The sequence below is a fragment of the Papilio polytes genome, unplaced genomic scaffold, assembly GCF_000836215.1.
Source record: "Papilio polytes unplaced genomic scaffold, Ppol_1.0 DF823980.1, whole genome shotgun sequence".
NCBI lineage: Eukaryota > Metazoa > Arthropoda > Insecta > Lepidoptera > Papilionidae > Papilio > Papilio polytes.
Genome location: NW_013525224.1, coordinates 2,320,395 through 2,335,520, shown reverse-complemented (window position 1 = coordinate 2,335,520; position 15,126 = coordinate 2,320,395). Strand labels below are relative to the sequence as shown.

The 15,126-nt window shown below is 31.8% G+C and overlaps 1 protein-coding gene and 1 non-coding gene across 2 annotated transcripts in view; one reads left to right on the top strand and one right to left on the bottom strand.

Moving 5' to 3' along the window:
• LOC106101517 (transmembrane protein 151B-like) overlaps positions 1-2,584 on the top strand; it is a 10,727-nt gene extending 8,143 nt beyond the window's left edge. Inside the window, exons 5-8 of the mRNA XM_013280768.1 lie at positions 116-281; positions 660-783; positions 870-990; positions 1,082-2,584. Coding sequence (XP_013136222.1) covers positions 116-281; positions 660-783; positions 870-990; positions 1,082-1,978 — 1,308 coding nt within the window. The 3' untranslated portion in view covers positions 1,979-2,584. The remainder of the gene's footprint in view (positions 1-115; positions 282-659; positions 784-869; positions 991-1,081) is intronic.
• Positions 2,585-6,619: 4,035 nt separating this feature from the next.
• Positions 6,620-6,692, bottom strand: Trnar-acg. Its single transcript has one exon. It is a non-coding gene; the product is annotated as a tRNA-Arg (tRNA).
• Between the last annotated feature and the right edge of the window lie 8,434 nt (positions 6,693-15,126).

The window sequence follows — 15,126 nt, the reverse complement described above, 5'->3', positions numbered from 1 at the left end:
ATATAAAAAAAAAACTTATCAATGTGTTAAGTTCAATTATGAATTACTGTCTACTATAATCATTCATAGTATAGATATTATTCATTTTGTAAGTAAAGTTAGTCTTCTATACTAGGTATACTATGAGCGAGTGAACACGCACAGTGCGAGCACGTCGTTCGCACACGCGTGCTGCGGTCAAAGAGATGCCTCCAGGAACTTGGTGCTGGACTCAAAAACACCAATTACTAAAGTCAGATTCAGTAAAGGATTTGCTTTCGCTAATATCGAGGCTGCTAGCGGTAAGTCTAACGAAAAAGGAAATATTCTACAAGTTAGGAAAATGATCAATTCAATTTTTCGTCACAAAGGGCGGACATTATGATTCAAATGTTCTGTTAGACGCTTCTTTAAAAAGTGAAAATTTTCTAAATATAATTAACACGCATAGATTCGATCTAACTCTTATATATCTACTAGCTTTCGCCCGCGACTCCGTCCGCTACCCTCTACATCTGTACCAAATTTGATCAAAATCGGTTCATCCGATTAGGCTACAAACTCTCAAACATCCATCCATCCATGTAAACTCGCATTTATAATTTTACTATGTAGTATGATTTAAAGTGTTGTTATTTATTCTCTATTTTTCATGTGGTATAACTTGTTTTGTGTTTTAGAATTTGAAGATCAAAGATCAAGATTTTTCGCGGAACATGAACGTTTCGATGACTTCATGGAAATGCGGGAGGGCTTGGATCTGATAGGTGTCAGTTCTTTTAAGGAATACATGGTAGCTTACAGGTATGCTTCTTCTCAATAACAAATTCAAAAATTAGTATTAAAAATATTTTTCCGTGTGTATTTTAAAATGTATTCATCGTTTACAGAGAAGCAGATCGATGTCCATGGTATTCCTCACAGATACTATTTTGGACATTGTCTTGTTTGCTTCTATCATGGCCTCTACGAATTGTTATTGAATGTAATACAGCTTACGTTCATTATACGGTAATTTATAATATATATGTAAATTATATTTTCAATTTCCATTTAGAACTAGCAGATGAACGAACAGAATTTAACTTTTATTTTCTTTCAGATCACGAAAATTTTTGGTACAAACTATGAATTAGATCCGAGTCGACAGCTTGATTTGGATACACACCTATCGGATACACTGCCTCCTGTACCAGCAACGAATTACGCTTGGAATCTCGCTGATGAGCAAAGCGCTGTACTCTCTTCAGCACCACGACCACCTCGCACACTTCCTCTATCTCACGCGTCTACTGTCGATAGTCTTGAATTATTCGCCGCGATTCGAGGTAACTGTGCCTTAGTACCTTCTTATTCAGAGGCTATGCGTATTGATGCTGCTCTTAGAGAAGAACCAACTGAAAACACCAATAATCCTGTTCTAATCGATATAGAATCAGAAAACAGACACAACAGGCCAACAGTAAAAGCGGCATCGTTTGATGAACCTCCTCGAAGACCCAAAGTACTAATAGCAAGTACTCATTCAAGCAGTAACATCGTTGGAAGTACTAGATCTTTTGATATCAAACAAAATAGGCGATCATGGGCAGGAGTGTTAACAACAGCTAGGAGTGCGAGGCAAATATTAGATGATTTTACAAACAACACTTCACCTAATTACCAATTGATATCAGAACAACAAGTGAGAAGAGACGGAGAGAATACATTATACTATTCAAGAGAATTGTCTCCCACTTGCTCGCGGGATCCATTTGGAGGTCGAGCACAAACAACACCTACCGAGGAACCTCCGCCTTATGAGGAGGCATTAAAATTACCCGCTTTACGAAGAATTACTAGATCGATAACTGGGACGGACTTAGCGGGACCTCGGAGAGCATTTTTAAGGGACGTAATTGCAAATAGAAGGTCTTGTTTGGATGGTATCGGAGTGTTAGCCGGACCTAGAGTTATAAGATTGCCGCAATGTGAGTCCGGTGAAGAAACACCTCTATAGCCTTTGCGTGCCGTTGATTTTAAAAATTTAAAAGCTAGACACGTTCCTTTAAAATAGCGCTTTCGGAAAAAAAGGAACTTTGTAAATTTTTGAAAGAGCTTGCCAACTTTTATTATACGAACCAATGTAAATTAAATCGGAATTGAACAACACTTTGAGACCGATGTAGTTAATCGTCCATATTTATTGTTGACTATTACGAGACTTATACATGGAATATTGAATAGTGTAACTTAATATGTAAATAATTGTACTCTTAATATAGATAGGTGCATAAAATATTGCTTGTTGCTTTGACTACTGGTTTACATTATAATAATGATGTTGAGACGTTTCATCACCGCCAGATAAGGTCAATTAAAAAAATGTATACATCTTAATTACTATGTCTTTTAAATAAAAGATTTCATTACATTCAAAGGACATAAGCCAAGATGTATTGTAATAGCTATTCTCTTATGTAATGAGCTAGTAATTGTATAAGGCAGTGCCTTATAATTTCATTTAAGCTATGAATGGAATTTTTGTATATTCCGGTAACTTTCTTAACTAACTAATAAATTAAGTACGATTAAGTTATAAGTCATCATCATCATCAGGCTTTGTTATAAGTCATGGTAAATAGATATTTAAGCATTTTAATAAATGCACAAATTACTAGTCATATAAAATTGACGAAAGTTACGCCAAAAGTGATATTAAAATATAATTAATAATTCTTAGGATGTTTCATTCTCAGCTACTTACAAATTAACTCTCAAAAGAACCCGTTAAAATACCATAAACAGCTAGAAGTACATAACTTCATTATGGAGTTCCTTTGGGTTTCACATCCCTTCGTAATCGACAATCAATAGACGCTTGTAAATATAATTTAGATAAAATAATGTTAAAACAAGTGCCAATAAACATAAACGGCAATTATATATCTTACTAAAATTATAAATGCGAATGTTTAAATGGTTGGATGGTTGGATGAATGTTTGTTAGAGTTTGTAGCCTAAACTACTCAACGGATCACGATGAATTTTGGCATAGATGTAAAGTATACTCTGAAACAACATATAGGCTACTTTTTTTTAATCTACGCGGACGGAGTCGCGGGCGACAGCTAGTATTATGATAATTTGTTGGTAATACACGCTGAATTATTTGTTTGATCCTGCTTTAAAGCGGTCGAGTATTAGGGACCTGTAAAATTTAGGTTAATGTTAGAGTTATTAAGTCGAAGCACTGGTTAAAAATATACGTTGGGCAAAAATAACGAATAATCGATTATTTAAAGCTTCATATAAAAAGCTTTTAGCCTATTATGAGCACTTGTAATTAAAAGCACTTAAATAATTAAATCCCAATGTACTATTGATATCGATTTCTAACGTAAATTATTATTTCAGACAATTTCTCAATTATTTTAATGTAAGTTCATAGATATACAAAATAATAATTTTTGAGGTACATTTTTGCTTGAAGCTAAGTATAGATACAACTTGAATCGTTTAATTTTAGCAATTTGTCTAATAATAATTTTGAAAACTAGAAACAAAGACTAAATTAGTACGGAGGAGAAAAAATTATTTTAGTTTGGCGTAAAATTTTAACGTGTAGACACGGCTAGATTGACTCACAGAGAACCGTCAATTGATCGTTAAGGAATTAAATCTCAAAAAGAATTCTGAGTACGGCAATAAAAGTTGGGACTGTAAGTTTGATTAACAATAATCAGTTTATAATTTTTATTTACGCTACTTGTATATATGAATATTTAAATTGATTACTTTGTATGAGAATGTAAAGAATTAATTCCTGTCTATTAATGAGAGCTGAATTTTGTATTAAAGTAAGCGCTTTTAGTATACACGTAACAACAATTGTTGTTAATTTAATTGTAGTTATGCTAAAATTAAAATATTTTGGATTACGGAATTAGAAATAAAAGGAAAGAGAAGTTTATTATTTTCAATAAATTATGTTACAAATTGTATGTTTTTGTTTATTTTATGACAGTCCTCTGTAATAACATCACGTAACATCATCTGGTATACGATTCCAATTGTAAAGGATTTGTTTATTCACTGTAAAATGAACAAAATATGAAAATGCATAAAACCTATCCCGAAATGGACTTTCAATCTGTCTCTTATCATCAAAGTGATTCTAAAATATTGGGTATATCTATAATCATTTTCGTTCTGTATGAAAAAATCACGTATTTCATGCGTTTTTATTTGTATTAATAGTAATCAACCATGCAATCAATGCATCGTTGCATAAACTTTGGAAACAACATTGATGTCTTATATCAATATAATGAACTCAATATTCAGAATTCTTACAACAATGCAGTATATGTTTTATAAAGAACAATACATAATGTAAAATTTACGTGAAATACGCGGCTACGCAATTTCGTGGTTAAAACCGCTAGAGAATTATAAATACACAGAGAGAAAAATCTTTTCGCCGAAAACTTTTTGTTTGATTGTTCATGTCGGCTGAAACAATGTTTACTTTCCTTGAATAAAAAAACTTTCAGACTAAAAGAATTTAAAGTTTAACAATTTTTATTTAGAAAAACGAAACAATAATTTGATATTAACAACTGTTTTAAATGCATATTAAATAGATTATAATGTTTCAAAGTAAATCATTTTACGTACAACTGGAATTTTCAAATCTAATTAATTTGTGCTTTTCACGAGTACTGAACCATTTGAAAGTTTGCCTCTTGAATGAGCACTCAGACGCTACTGCAAAAATACAGTTTTTAAGTTTAAAACGAAACGAATCTAGTTTCGTGCTCGAACGACGGGAACTCGAGAGAAAGACTTTTAAATTAGTTTCCTAGCTTAGCAATTTAGTATTAACGAATATAAAATTTAGAATATAGAGGAAGTTTGAGAGTAGCCCCCATAATAGAGAAGGTTAGGAGTAAAAGGTTAGCATGGTATGGGCATGTTATGAGGAGGGATGAATCGCATGTTACAAGGAGAACGTTAGTTATGAGTGTGGAAGGGTACATCGGTAGAGGTAGACCTAGAAAGAGATGGATGGATTGTGTAAAAGGTGACATGATCAAAAAGGGAGTGATGACTGAGATGACGTATGATAGAGTTATGTGGAGGACAAAAACCTGTTGCGCCGACCCTACGGGAGTAGGATAAGGAGATGATGATGATGAATATAAAATTTAGCAAAATAAGTAAAGAGAAAAAATGTTTTTGTTTAATTTGATAGACTAACAAAGTGATATTTTAAATACATATAAAATTACAAACCTTTTACTCATACTAGTTAGGAACTTAGACGACATTTCATCTTATGAAAGTGTAGTGTATGCTATGCTATATATAAAAGAAAACGTACAAATAAAGTATTTACGTTTCTCTGAATGTTGTGGTATTTCTTTTTGATACATCATTGAATTTGATAGAATATAGGCATCGATAGCCTGGATGTATTGAAGCGAATGAGCCTTTTGATGTGCTATGAAGCGCGGCATCCCACACCTGCCCCTACTGTTTGCCGCTATGTTATTCCCACCTCATAAATCTTACACAGCTGATGTAATTGAAGACTGATTGATTGGCAGTTCGTAACAATTATAAAAAGATACTGACTATTATTACATACAAAGGACGTTTTTATCACTCTGAGACCATTACTGTAGATTTAGAAACCTACATTAAAGGGTTGCAATAAGGATGTAATTTCACTAGGCGATAACTTCAGTTAGCTTGGGGGAGTCTTCGCATTCCGCCTAACGACTATTAAAAATGATCGGTCGATGCAAGCGTTATTCGGGGACATAGTTTGACTATACCGTAGTAATGAAAGGTAAGGATTATCGCTAAATGCATGCGGGCCCTAACGACCAATAATTACCCTTCTAGTATGCGACCTCTATGTCATGGCACCTAATATTAAAATTTAGAATATTAACTATGTTCTAGGGTACATGTGGGCTCTTTTCAGTTTATTTTTAAGGTCTTTCCAATAATGAAGGATGAAACGTCTATATAAAGAAAATGGTCAAACAATGAGCAGATTTCCAAATAGAAAATAGGGACAGATGTTTGAACAAAGTCGAAGTGAAAGGGGACGATCCCTTTTAATGAAATTTTGTGACGACGAATTCTCTAAACTGAAACAATTTAATTACTGATGGCTAAGGTCATTCTATCGATTGAGTTGAAGGATAATTTTAATTTAAATGTAATAAATTCCGTTTTTACTTGATTTTTGTTTAAATTGTTACAAAGGGGAACAAAATAATCAAGACGTCTTATACTTCAGAGAATATCAAATTACGATAAATACTTAAATTTTGTTTCAAAGATTAATGGACTTTGACGTTTCTTGGAAATTAGCCAAGTTTTGGTGCAATTTATCTTTTCATAATTTTCGAAGATTTTTATTTATCTAATCTGTCTTTGTAGCCGAGTTAAGGCTGTAATAATTCTTCGCTTTTTAATCCTTTTCATATTTCACAATTTGTGATACTTTTGATTTTTTTTAATCTTTATAAAATTCTAGTTCAATAATTAATGTAATGCGACTAAATTCACTTTATAAAAAATAAATATAAAAAAACCGTAGTTTCACGATAGCAAGAGGTTTAAAAAATAAAAATAAATTTTGCGACCCTGCCAGGATTCGAACCTGGAATCTTCTGATCCGTAGTCAGACGCGTTATCCATTGCGCCACAGGGCCTATGCTAAACTGTCTCAATAAGCGTTTATAATGCTTTTCGTTTTACCACGTTACGTAAATGTAAAGAACATTAATATAGGAATGTTAAACACGTTTTGAAAGCGTTTAGTACAGGCAACTTTACTTTTAGAGACATGTAAAAAAAGAACTGTATATTGGGACATTCATAGAAATGAGCTGAGTATATTTTTATTATATTTCTACGAAAAATTGCACAATGCTTCCATTGTAAATGGAAAAATGTCGTAACAAAAGGAAAAAGTGTTTTCACGCACCCGGATCTGACACAGGACAGGTACAAATTGGCTATAAATTACATAGGTCCATTTAGTTGTGGTCACACGGAACACTTTTGTCTACTAAGGACATATTTAGTTTATATAACTTCACAAGTAGCGTCTGTAGCCATAAAGCCATTTGTTTTTTAAAAGAAATTAAATCTACATTGCTAATAACATTATGTTTTTTACTACTTTTAATTCCACGTGGACGAAGTTGCGGGAAACAGCAAGTCTAAGATAAATCTATCCTTACATTTACTGGAACAATACCTTAGATGATTTCAAATGCTTGACATGTGGCAAATTATCCATGTTTTGTCTTCGACTTTCGTTACATTACAACATTTAAAAAATAACATGGTTTTTAAAGGTGTCCTCTTTGGTTTAAATAAATTCTTTTTTACGTCCATTATCTGAGGCATGACTAGTCTAAAACAACAAAATCAAATTTCAATAATCAATTTGTTTTCTCTTTTTATAAGACATTTAAAAACTAAAATAGAAATAGCTGTCGGCAATTATGTTTCTACAAGAGCAATTAATAAGTTACCTGTGATATTTGATGAATTTAGAAATGTTTAATTAAACAGTAGTACAGTAGTACATGATAAGTCACAACGCAGACGTGATAGCAAAACTAATTTCACAGTTCGTCTGTGATGAATTACCAACAGTCGACGTTGTTTCAACTGTTATCATTCATTGTGAACTGCTTTTAATTATAATAATAAATATTGGGGAGAGGTGACATGAACTTCCAAATGTAACTACAAACGCTACGACCACATAGAGGAGATTCAACTACAAGTTGTACTGTATCAATCTATACTTTTTATACTTTTTTGTATAATAAAGCGTAAACATACACTACTTTGTGGGAAAGGAACCATAAACAATATGCTGCCAACATTAAGGAAGCTAGGTTATTTATGGTAACGGTAATTGTTATCAGATATCAAAGGCCTTCGTTATCATTTGCACATTTGTACTTAGACATTTGCAATGGACAATTTCACAAATGTGAACAATAAATTAAAGTTTTTATGATTTCACGCGGACGAAGCCGCACGGAATAGCTAGTAAAATATAAACGCGCATTTTAAAACAATTAAACAATCAGCAATTAACGTACAATTTAGACAAGAAGAATTAAAATAACTTAGTGCCATATTTAATATCAGGCCAGGTATTCAAAGATATCGATCGTAATGTCCAGGGAAAATTATTTTGATTAAATTTTCCACAATAAGGGTTAATTGTAACAACGCCGGGAGTGAAATCGATTAAAATTTAATCACGTTTACCGTCATTCAAGTTAATTCGAACGTTAATTTTAGTCTAATGATTATACTGTGGTTATGTGTTCGATATTTGAAATATGCAAATCACTAAAATTAATCGCATATACATCTAATTGTATTAATAAAATAATTATATTATAGATGTGATAGGACCAGATATACTTGTTTAACTATACATATTAAATAATGGGTTTTAATTCATCTTAATTTTATATAACAATTATACAACTACAACTAAAACTGCGGAGGAAACGTTTCCATTAAACTTTCTTAAGATATAGAATAAAAAGTAAAAAACCCAAAAAAGTGAAAGAAATAGAAATTAATTAGATTAACAGCTTCCCTTGTGTAGATCGAATAAATGTTGCTTATTATGTGAATGGTTTTTCCTTTAGTTCTTCTAAACAATGTAACATGGTTCTTTGTTGTTGAGAGCAGAAAAATGATGAGATAAAAACGAGACATTATGTTCGATATCGTATTTTCTCATTTAAAATTATTTATGTCTATTCAATATCTGCCGAGGTTAATCTATTGATTTTGGAACGATTTCAAATATGTTAACATATTCAAAAGAAAACATATTATTTTTACAGTTATTTAAGTAAAACAATATTTAAATCTTTTTATTATCAATTAGTTTTATTTATTTATAAAATTAATAAAATGGATTTCCCTAATAAACACTAATTATGTTTGTTTGTATTAAAATGTCCACATTGTTACATTTTTCCTTGCAATTTCATATATTGGCCTCAGATAACGAACAGTTAATTGAAGTTTACTGCCTTGTTAAACGGAAGTTCGGAGCCAATTTAATTAACGTACAAAGATAAACCTTTGTTTTGTTTCGTTGTTATCGTTCTGTTCCACAATAAAAAGAGGATGCAGGGAACTTGATGACGTAACAGAAGTTACATTTGTTAACCAATATATTTAAGTAATTATTTTGTTTTGTAGGTTGCTTTTCACCACACACACTATTACCTTGTTAGCTTGTTTCCTTAGTACAAAACTTACAGTAGATTACATTTTCATTATAAGTAGATATTGATTGTTCTCCAATATTAGTCACTCGCGACTTCGCCCGCATGAAATGAAAAAATATAGCCTATGTTACTCACGGATAAATCACCTTTCTAATAGTTAAAGAACTGTCAAAATCGGCCCAATATTTTTTGAGTTATTTCAATACATACAAAAATATAAATCTTTCCTCTTTATAATATTAGTTATATGTAACAAAATAATATTTGTACCACAGATTTGATTTTAATGCAAGCAGATTAGTTTAGAATAGACAAGATGTGGGTAGTTAATAATATTGTCACGTCACCGCACTGGTCTTTGTTCTTGCCGGCGGGACCGAGCGTCGCTACGGCGCCGGCTCGTCTGGGTCAAGATTGCTCATAACTAAATATCTATTGTCTATACTGACTGGCAATCTTAAGCTTTGCATAAACCCATTAAGTAAAAAGTAAAAACTAACTACTAATTTAAGACATCAAAAACAATGTGAACTTTGGTTCGTAGATATCATAATCGACAGACATTTTTTATCGTCTCGTTTTCTAACAGCTGATATTTTTTGTGTTTCGTTTGATGAATGGTTTGCCTTAGTTACGTTTTTTTTCTTCTTTTTAATCTGTGTCGAATGCATCTTCTCTTGTTATGATACAATTTGCTTGCACAGATTATTCTAAGGCTCTATAATAGAGTTACAAATACTGGCAGTTTAATAGACAATAACTTCTATAACAGGATAAGGTCGAGGGTTGCGATGGCAACGCCATTATATTACGTTAACCCGAATATTAATCAAAGTCTTCGAGGGATCACAGCGTTTAGGTCACTAAGGGGACATAATGCTGTGAATTTTAATTACAATTCAGAAGTTAATTTAATATTACATTAAAACATTTATCGTTATTTAATAGATTAGTCAAATTAACATGTACAGTATAAACATAAAAATTGTAATTGGTAACCCTAATCTCGCCAATTATTTCCAAGAAATGTTACAAACAGAAAGGTTATTAATTATTATTAATTGTTTTTCCTTGTATTAATTGTTCAATGATTTTTGTTTGATTTACTGGAGTGGCTAATTTGGTACAAAAAAGAATTACTTTTATCTAAACTTCTGTTTCAATAGTATAGACTCACAGTTTGTGTGAAATTGATGTTTAAACAAAGTTGATATAGAATGCCAGTAACACGTATGGAAGTAACAAACGACTTTTCGCTTTGAAGTGAGCGTTCGAAGTACCAAATAAACATACGTACAGAGGTCTAGCACGAAAATTTGCGAGAAAGTATTCGTAACGTTATCGATGAAGCTTGTAACATGAAAAATGTTTGCAACGCACTGTAACACAATTTTGCTTTTTCTAGAAACGAAGTGTTTTACAGCTTTGTTTCGGAATATCTAATGTTATTTTTCCACCAGTTGCTGGCTGACGATAAAACGCAATTGGGTAATGTTTATGTCCCAACATAAAAGATAAACAAACGCCTGCGAAACACCATTTTATAGGCGAAAGCTCTCCTGTTACACTCAAGTTATAACACTAGAAAAAACACTTACGTTTTATGTGGTGAAAATAATATAAGAAAGTATGTGATATTTTTATTTAATTGCTGTTTATTTGACATCTTGAAAATTGTAAACAAGTAGAAATATTTGTATTTAATAATTAGTATATTGTTTAAAGCTATCAAATTAACGCATATTTTTCCTATTGGACTGCACGCGTTATTAACGACTCAAAATTGTCATAAACATTATGATTATTATTTCGGTTATGTAGTTGATATTTTAATATTAAACATTGAAGACCCAAAATTAATAGATAAGTATTTCTTGGTAAAACAAATTTGTTATTCATAAATTCTGCTTAACGTAAAAAATAATTCTCTCTGAAATTTATCGTCGATTCATCTCAAAATTCTGATAAAACTCAAATCAAATGAATTAAATTTGATTTAAAATTTTGATTATGATTTGTTAATCATTTCGGTTATTTTAATTCATAATGACTATTCGTCAATTTATTTAATAAAAAAAAAACAAAAGCATCAGTTTTGGTTTGTGGTTTATTTTATATTGTTAAAGCATAGACTACAAAGGTAGGACAAATATCCTTTAAAGAAAGTAAAGTTTAAATTTAATACAAACCAGATAACTTATAATACTTTCAACATAACCTTAACTTTAGCACAAACATTACTTTAATAACTTGTTTTCTTGGAGACAAGGAATTATTCCACTTATTTCTATGCTGAAACATTGTTAACCATTGTTAAGCGCGAGTGTCGTTATTTGTAATGTGTTCGCTTAGAATCGTTCCTAATTTTGGAATTCGTGCGAATTCTTCTTCAGCACCTGGAGCTGAGATATTCTGTGATCCAACTTGTAAGGTTACAGCCTTTGTAGCAACAGTTCCATTTTCTATTGTATCTCCGTCATTCTTGGGTAGATTTATTTCTGTTTGATTCACCGCCAGTACTGTTTCTGTCGTTGTTCGATTACCAACTATATCCAATTCTGTAGATGTAAATCTTGTTGTTGAATTACTTTCTGCCAGTACCCTTTCTGTCGTTGTTCGATTACCAACTATATCCAATTCTGTAGATGTAAAACTTGTTGTTGAATTATTTTCTGCCAGTACCCTTTCTGTCGTTGTTCGATTACCAACTATATCCAATTCTGTAGACGTAAAACTTGTCGTTGAATTATTTTCTACCAGTACCCTTTCTGTCGTTGTTCGATTACCAACTATATCCAATTCTGTAGATGTAAAACTTGTTGAATTATTTTCTACCAGTACCCTTTCTGTCGTTGGTCTACTACCTGGTATATTTAACTCCGTAGATGAGAAACCTTTTGTTAAATCAACTACTTTAGGTCCTGTTTCTATCGTTGGTATATCATCAAGTAAATCCAACTCCCGAGGTGAAAACACATTATCTAAAACAGCTAAGAACAGAACAAAATTTGTACAAAAGTCGCTAAGAAACGACATTGTTTTGATGATTCAATAGGAAAACTGGTTTAATTCAAATACGTTATAATTATTTATAACTTTTGATAAACTAGTGATGTTCGCTCGTTTGAACTATCGATATCTAACTCAATATTTAATGATAACTCAAAAAAGTGTATGGTTTTAAACTATTGTATTTAAGAGTTCACGTAGCATTTAGGTTTTAGACTTTATATTAACTACATCCACACTCAAGATGTGTAGTTTTACTAAGTTTGTTTTGGGATTAAAGGAATCTGATTCTATGATATGACTCTATGTGTCCGTGTCGTTCACATTAGGATATCGTTTTAGCTGTTATCTTAGTCCGGCCCTAGTGCGTCGATGCATCCCTAGTTTACGGTAAATAAAAAATACATCGATATGAAATTGTAATTAGCACGGAACAGCACTATTGTGATAAGCTTAAGCATTTAGTAACTTATAGTTGTACTCTACATGTGTTGCAATTGCAAATAATGTTAAAAGTCAAATTGTTTAAATTTGAGTGAGAAATCATCATAAACTAATTAAGAACGGTTGAAATCGCATTTAATGACCCACTTACGGCGCCCTTTTAGTTTAATTTTAAAAGTCGAAATAATATAGATTATATCAAACAGTAATAGGGCAAGCAAGCTTAAGAAAATGGGATGTCATTTTTTAGACTACTAGACTCAAACCTCTTTTTTGGTCCCCTTAAAATTATCCTGAATTTCATCAAAATGTATTGGCTTGTGTAGAAATGTAAAATGAAAATCAATATAGATTTACTCTTACTTATGTTTAGTATATATTTGTTAACTCATGTACGTCATATATGCAAGATTTGCGTAAAATATATGCTATAGTCTCTCCCAAGTTTTTCCTTATAGTGACCTGAGTTTTGAACGTCACAAATCGTACGCAAACAATACTATGACAAATTAAGACTAGAAAATAATGTTTTATTTTACACTGATCTCTATAAATTAATATGGATAGGCCAATGCTTTACAGTATTTTCTTTGTTCCTATTAAAACAAAATTCGAATCCTAACCACCGCTACTAAAAGCTACCTTCAAAGCTACAATTACGAGAATCGAATAGGCTCAAAATTGTTTGACAAAACCAATTATCAAGATCAGTGAATTTTTAGTAAGACTTAGTACTTAGTAGTTATGTTCCTAGTTTTTCTAATAATACATTTTCAAAATCAAACAGTTTTTACAATAAATGTTAATTGAAAGTAAATATTTTTACAACCAGTCTGTCTACACAAAGAAAATTCTCAATGGCGACGCTCAGTCGCCATATTTACAAGCAAGGACGCTCTGGCGTCTGTTAGTCTGAATCAATGTTTACTAAATGCACCATTTAATATATAAGGCCGTTACATTATAACAAAAGAAAAACTTTCAGTTTAAGAAATACAATTAATGACCATTTAAAAACCGTTACTCGATGTAGACATTCTCCAGGATACATACTCGAAAAGAACAATTTAAATATCTAACAGCGACTTATTCTTTAAAGTCACCTTTTGAATTCATTACTCTCATTAAACTTTTGACGTTTGATTTCGAAATTTGAAGTATGGAATGCATAAGTAATCAACACAATATATGTAGATTCACTATGAATTTCCACGATCAAATATGATTGCGCAGTTAGCTTTAATTGTTTCTCAATGTTGTATTGGTTCTATGTAATCTAATATCAAATCAACTTTGGCATCAACAAACCCACGTAGATTTGATTGATTGAAATCCCAAAAGTTCCGTTTCCAAACAAATGTTACAATTACGTCGGTAAACGAATTCGTATTTTGGTTTATTAGTAGGTTACATTGCTTGTATGATTTCATATTCTTAAAAATAAAATAAAAAAAAAACTGCTGAACACATATACATGTCGGGTGTTTGGAAGACCATCTCTCTCCGATATATTTGCAATTCTTAGAGTCTGTCCCACCATTCGTTGATAGAGGCTCAGATAGCATAAAATGAAGTCACTGTCAGATAAGGGAACAAAATCCGACATTTTCATCACATATTTTACACGTTCGATTGTTATCAGACAATTTACAATTTGGTGGGATAGGCCCTTACTCTTTTAGATATTGTTTACAACATAGCCACAATAACTTTTTGTTTCCTTTTAGCAGGTCAATAAAAGTGTAGTTAAGTATATTACATTCACAATGTCCATTGCATTGTATTTAACAATGTATAAACGAAATTGCGTGCGTGTACATGTGTGTGATACCATTAACTTGTGTATTAATAGCTTACGGTGAAATCCATTACGATCCAATCTGTCTGCGGTGCGACCATTCATCTGCCTCAAATAGATATGCAAATTTGTACTGCACTATAATTTTATTTAAGTACTAGCTATTGCTTGCGACTTTGTCCGCAAAAATAATGAAAAGTTATAGCCTATGTTATTCACTTATGACGTGGCTTTTTAATGGAGAGTTTTTGAAATCTGGTCTGTAGTTTTTAAGTTATTTCACTACCTACAAAAATACAAATCTTTCCTCTTTAAAAACATCTTATTAGCTCCCATTATGTAAGTTATTGTCGCCTGAGTTATTCTTTTTTTGTGTTAATTGCGAGATTGAAGTGTGGTGTTATGATATGGTAAATACCCGCAACAATGTAGGAATTTATAAAGTTGAGCGTAAAAGGTCAGGTTGTACGAATATGGTTTGTGTTCGAAGTTTGTATATGGAACAACGGTACCTACTGTTGGAAATTTTATAAAATCTCTTTAATTTAACAGTGGTAGAGCCCGCTTTAACATCTTCGCACGAATGGGCCGGCTCGCCCGGTGCAATACCAC